Source organism: Leuresthes tenuis, unplaced genomic scaffold (genome assembly GCF_036924035.1).
Source record: "Leuresthes tenuis unplaced genomic scaffold, fLeuTen1.0.hap1 SCAF_9, whole genome shotgun sequence".
Classification (NCBI taxonomy): domain Eukaryota; kingdom Metazoa; phylum Chordata; class Actinopteri; order Atheriniformes; family Atherinopsidae; genus Leuresthes; species Leuresthes tenuis.
The window spans coordinates 4257860-4264186 of NW_027325363.1; the positions used below are offsets into that span (position 1 = coordinate 4257860).

General features: G+C 41.0%; 1 protein-coding gene across 1 annotated transcript; it reads right to left on the reverse strand.

Moving 5' to 3' along the window:
* Positions 1-3004: 3004 nt before the first annotated feature.
* Positions 3005-5491, reverse strand: lpar6a (lysophosphatidic acid receptor 6a). Its single transcript, XM_072391948.1, has one exon. It carries the CDS (start codon positions 4654-4656, stop codon positions 3565-3567), a length of 1092 nt encoding a protein of 363 aa, XP_072248049.1. The 5' UTR covers positions 4657-5491; the 3' UTR covers positions 3005-3564.
* Between the last annotated feature and the right edge of the window lie 836 nt (positions 5492-6327).

Sequence of the window (6327 nt, forward strand, 5' to 3'; positions counted from 1 at the left end):
TCACCCAAGAGATTTTCTATAAAACTACCTATTTTCCACAAAACCACAGGAATGGAATTATCAGAGATTTTGTTGGTAACTGTGAGAAAATAGAGCAGATATCTAAATGGGCACTTTCCATATCAGGATAATAACAGCCATTTCCTCCTTAATTCATCCTGCAAGCAGGGAAAATGGCTGATTATCCTCTGTAGAGACCCCCTTCCCCCAGATCCATTTGGCAGGATAGGCGCTGCCCTCATCATGTGACCCAGAGCTGTGGAGTGAATCTGAGAATGAAGACCTCACCCCAACATCACGAATGACCCCACCCAAAGGCCATTCTCCTGAAAGCACGCGCACACACTGAGGTGTCTGTCAGTGTTCTAGCAGAAATTACTCCTGACACAGAGTGACAGCACTTCAAAGAGGCCATCAAGTGGTTCAGTGGAGAAAACATGCTGGATTTATCAGAGTGATGTGAACCCGAAGCTGGAGGTCTTCATGCAGACTTGTTTTTGTCTTAACTAAGACTTGCAGGATGAGACTTACAGTGATGACCCTGATGATAGCTTCTCAGCCAAAACATTATTATTGTTTTTAGTGTGACCTTGTAGGCTTATTTATAGGAAAACTAAATATATGATGTCAAACCTTATTTGAATATCATATTCTATTGAAATGCTTAATATGAAGTTTAAGATTTCCTTTGAACCGTGGACACACACAAAATAAATGATATTTTCTCTTTCCGTCTCGTATCAGACAAGGACTCGGATGCATGCTCCCATCTGAAATTGCCAGAGCAAAAGAAAGAACAGAATGTATGTGATGACAAGCAGTGCCACGTCTGTGTTTTCTCATCCTGCAGCCTGCTGGGAAGGAAAGGTCAAGCTGATTAGATAACGGTTGTGAATGCAGAGAAGCCTGCTGGGCCCCAATCCCTTATACAGTGAATTAATACTTATTCACATCATTAAATGGGAACTGTTCAGATGCTTTCAGAGTTTACATTAGTAACAGATATATCACAGTTAATATGAGAAACCCTAAGAAAAAACTGAGCTGGCATCCTTTGCATTTTTGCTCGTGGTGTAAAAGTGGTGGACAGGCTTAAAACATCAGTGTGATTATCTTAAGTGCATTTAAACGAATGCCTTGATCTTTGACAGTGATGTCAACAGCCATTAAGACTTATGCTTTGATTCCATGTACTGAATACGCATCTCAACTCATCTGTAAGTTGTATTCCATGACAAATGAGTCATTTGTCATCGTGGCCCTTCCCCTGGTCTAAGATGCTCAGTGAGCATTTGGTCAGGTCACCTTTTGTGTGGATACCTGTTTGTTTTCATAACAGCCTCGGCCTTTAGACTTGCCCTTGAATCACTCACGCGTCCTTACAGCCAGACTTCTACTCGTAGCATGAATAAAGTGCCGCTGACTGACTTTCAAGTCATGTCAATAAAGTTAAGGCACCCTGTGTTGATTCCTCTCTCATCACTTGCAAAGATTTCCAGCGTGACACCGAACGCATCTTACTTAATGCAGGGAAACTGTAAGGTACATTTCCAGTTCTACATTTGTAATCTGAAACTCCCGTTGCTTTTGTGACTCCCAGATCAAAGAAAGTTCTATTTTTAAGTCATTGTAGCTCTTGTTTATTTTTTTAACAAACTATCATATTCTTCATTACAAATTACCTTTCAAATCTGTCTGTACAAGTTTCAGCCTGAAATAATCTGGAATACAAGCGTATACAGCAATGAATATCCACAGAAACCAGGATTACATCTCTGTTTAGTAAATATTAGGCTCATTTTCAGCTTATTGTGAGACGTAACAGTGGATTTAGCATTTCAACATAAGCCACATATGTTTTTGTATATTTGCTTTTTGGTGAACATGTGGGAAATTTTCCAAAGCTCAAGAGGACAATACAAAAGCTAAACGTTATTCTCCATTTTCCATGTGCTCTTGTTTACACATATAATGAAGTCCTTGCTTATAGTTCTCATATTTTGTGAGAGCATGTACATACAGTTACTAAAAAGACCAATTTGACTTCATGGGCTTGGTGTGCATTAAGCAGATAAGCTATATAAAGAAGTCCTTCAGAAGCCAACATCAGGTTGTCTAAAGCCTAAACTTTTAGCTTTGCACATCATTACTTCTTTCTTTTCAACACTGGCCACATTTCATAAGAAAATCCAATATTTTCACATGGTAGAAATTTAGAGATTTCAGGTTTTTAGTTTTCCTTAAAAAACAACAACAATCTGTTTATTTTGTTATGGTGCAAGCATGACAGAATAGTTGTTTAAACTATGCTGCATGGCAATTAGCAATGTAATTCTTAGCTAATCTGACACATCCTGATTTATGGTGGGGCTGGTGAAGGGACACAGCCTTGTCAGTTGATTCAGAAAAACAATGTCCTTGTGAAGGGGGGTCGGCAAAGTGTAACAGGATGAAATTCCAGTCTAGGTTATGAAAAACATACACTACACTGCTTTAACACTAAGTCTAGAATCAGTTGATCCAAACTCTGTACTTTGGTAGTTATCATTGTGGCATGTAGGTGATTTTCCCCAGAATGAATGGGATTAATGTTTCTCTTGCATGAAAATGTCAGTTGTACTTGTCAGCTGTAACTTCCCCTCTTCTACCACTTATTGCCACATATGAAGCTGAAACTCCCTAGTGGGACTGAGTCAGACTCCATCCAACTTTCTACCTATTTTCTTTACCTATTCATTGCATATAGAACAAACATTAGACAAACAGTTTAGCACCTATATATTGTGTATAACTGTTTTCTGTACAACAATCTTCATCTGCCCTGCGAAAAAAGAAGCAGAGGAGCAATGTCATAAAGTTTGGTCAAATAAACAAACAGGTTTTGTGCCACTATGTAGTTCTGGGTTTTCATCCATTATGTCACATTCAAGGTAAACATTTAAGGACATTTTATATTCAAGCATCAACATAATTCAAATGGAAAAAAAGGTTTCCGGTGCAATGGTTAGTTTTAGACAATACTTGGCTTTTATTCATGACGATGGCGTGAGAGCAGTATGAGAAAATCTGTCGGTGTATTTAGTCTACAATGAAATGAAGAAGGCACTTTGTGACCCATCTGTAATTCTGTAACAGTTTTACACAAACAGAAAGCCCTGTACATCTATAGCTTTATGTTAATTTAATAGATAATACTCTAAAGTTAGCATCACAGCTTACCATGGATATATATACAGTTATACAGGCACATGTAGCAATCAGCATCAATTCTGACCTGCGGTTCAGACATTTCCTTCCGGGCCATGAGCAGAAAAATTGTGTAAAACACAATTACAGTTTATCCACAGGAAAAGGAAATTAGTAAGTAGTAATAACAGATCCACTGAAGTAAGCATTGAGTCAGGTAATAATACTGCAAAGCAGAGGCTGTCAGATCCACAGTTCCAAACATTCTCCCCCCGAGATGAAGACTGCAATAAGGTAGAGCACTCAAACAATCCATCCACATCGTCTTTTTATGAATGGATTCATTTCAGCTGTATGCTGAGCACAGCCACCCTACTGTCACACTGAAGACTCTGTGTTGAACACTTTAGCTTTGAGGGTCATGAGGCTACATTGCAGATGGGAGCTGCTTTCTGACTGCAAGGCCTCGGAGAAATTGACATCATAAGCACGGCTGACCTGAGACTTCCTCTTAATGGAATTCTGGATGGTCTCCGAGGTGAAGTAGTAAACAATGGGATCAAAGCAACAGTTGGATACAGCAATGCAGAGGGCTATTGGGTATATGGTCCGAACTACCGACTCCACATAGCAGTCTTTTAATGTTTTTGTTCGAACAAGGGCATAAAAAACCAAATTTACATTGTAGGGGATGAAACAAAAACAAAAAATTAAGAGATGCACAGCTATCATGCGCAGAATTTTAGTTTTGTTCACCTTACCCCCACGACTGACTGTTTGGGGGCGACGCAGAGTCTGCAACACCATTATGGAGCAACAGACGTTGAGTAGCAAAGGGATGATGAAGCCCACCGTTTCGATGAAGATCACCACTTTGGATAGGTGAGATTTCCACTGTTTGGATGAGAAGTTCTCGAAGCAGAAAGTGGCGTTCACCTTTACATCACTTGAGGTGCTGTTCAACAAGAACCCAGTGGGAAGGCTCCCTGAAAGAACCAACACCCACACGGCAGCGCACACTATTTTGGCGTTGCGCTTAGTTCTCAGCATCCTTGAACGAATTGGGTACACAATGGCCAAGAAGCGATCCACACTGATGCAGGTGAGAAAGAGCATGCTGCCATACATGTTGGTGTAGAAGAGTGAGACAGAGACTTTGCAGAGCATGCTTCCAAAAGGCCAGTTCTGGTTGATGAAGTAGAAGACCCTCAGGGGCAGCGTGAAGACAAACAGCAGGTCAGACACTACCAGGTTCATCATGTAGGTTGTCGTCTCATTCCTCAGCTTCAAAGAGCAGGTGAATATATACATGGCCACAACGTTGGTGATAAGCCCAACCACAAACACAATGCTAAAGACTGTGCTGTACAGAGGGTATTTGAACCCGTCATTCTTGCTGCAGTTAGAAGACCCCAAGTTATTTGGAAACGATTGCTGGGTGATGTCATTCAGGAGGGTAGTGTTGTACATTCTGAGACAGAGAATTGAGGAGGGCTGTTATGTAATAGCTATACAATGAAAGGTCTGCCTTGCACAATGAACTGACCATGAATAAATAGCAAAGAACAGAGCAGTCCAAGACAGCAATGCACTGAAAGAAACTCAGGCCATTTGCACAAATGTTTCTTTCCAACACAGCTGTCCATGTCATAGGGAAGTGCTGCACGTGGTCTTGATGCAGTTAATTTGGGGGTGACCACACATTGAAAGGATCCCTCTCAATAGATACAGGTCCAGGCTGGAGCTTCTTCCCCTCCCCCTGCTCTGCCTCCTCAATCAGGCTTCACCCCACAAGGTACAGGCTCACTTTTACTTTCTCAGATAACACAATGGTGCCTCCCTTTCACTCAAATGGTCCATAATCACAACGAGCATCTCCACAAAGTGAACAGGGACTTATCTTCATTCAGATCCGTTTGAGAAGTGTCCTCATGGCCAGATTCCTTCTCTTTGTTTAAAGTCTCTTTAGTCCATTTCAGCTTCAAGGCAGAAAAATTGTCATAAGGTTTCCATCTCTCAGCAAGTGCTGATCACGCAATACCATGTTTCTCCCCAAAAAGCAGAAGTAAAAAGGCTTGAGTTGATCCCCTGCTCTCTGTCTCTGTGTGACAATGTGAATGTCTTTCAGTCTGTCTTCAGGATGCGTTTCCTGTCCCTTCTCTGTCTTCCTTTAACAAACTGCAAGGGTCTCTCAGTGTCTCCCAGGCTCTCCGAGCAGCTTCAGGGACTTATGGTCAGCACTCATCACATCCAGAATCTCTACTCCTCCTTTGTGCCGGTATCAGACAGTTTTTCTACTTTGAGTAGAAGGGAAAGCAGCAATAATAACTCCTCCTACTGCCTGACAGCAACTCCTCCCTCTCCTTTGTCTGCTTGTATGGTTAAAGAGCCAATCACAACAGCAGTGCACTGTGAGGGGATTCAACAAAGCTTTGTAATAAGTGCATGTGACTTACCGAAATACTGTTACACTCTTTGAATTAGAGACACATGTTGAAAACAAATGTTTTGGGGCATCTTTAAATGTCGCTATAAAAGCTGGTTAATTTAAAAAAAAAAAACTGTTTCTACTGAGGTAGAGAAGTGCATTGATGGAGTCTCAGGTTCTATTATTTGTTCCGTGAAAATATATCTCTTGATATTAAACTAAATACCCAACTCTTCAAGGCTCTTAATGAGTTTAAACTTAACTCTGGGCTGGAGTGCATTCAGCACATTGGTTTAGCATATTTACTGCTTTATAGTATACTTGTACATTTTCTTTTCCAGCAGCTGAAGTTAGAACACCTAGTTAGAATTAACCCCATTAATTATAGTCCAGAATAAGTTGGAATCAGTGTAATACCGACAAGCTTTAAAGAGCTGATTCTTGTGTATTTTCTTAGGTATTTTTACTCTGAGGTAATGTTTCTTTTTCATATGAAGTCTGAATCCTTCTTCTGCTACTGTGCAGCATGACGGGGTTAAAAAAAAAAGAAAAAATCTGCCAAGCCACTGATTAAGGCAGGGGGGTCAAAAGTGCCTGAGAAGGTCTCTGAAAAACATGGGAAGGGCCCAAGGTGACTGCCTCCACAGATCTGATGGGGGGGTTGCAGAAAATTCAGCCGCTTTCAGCCTGTGTGGGCAGCAGCTCTGCCAGAG

What these genes read in the sequence shown, in the direction of transcription:
- lpar6a (XM_072391948.1), bottom strand. Translation starts at nt 4,656, where the DNA reads ATGTACAACACTACCCTCCTGAATGACATCACCCAGCAATCGTTTCCA.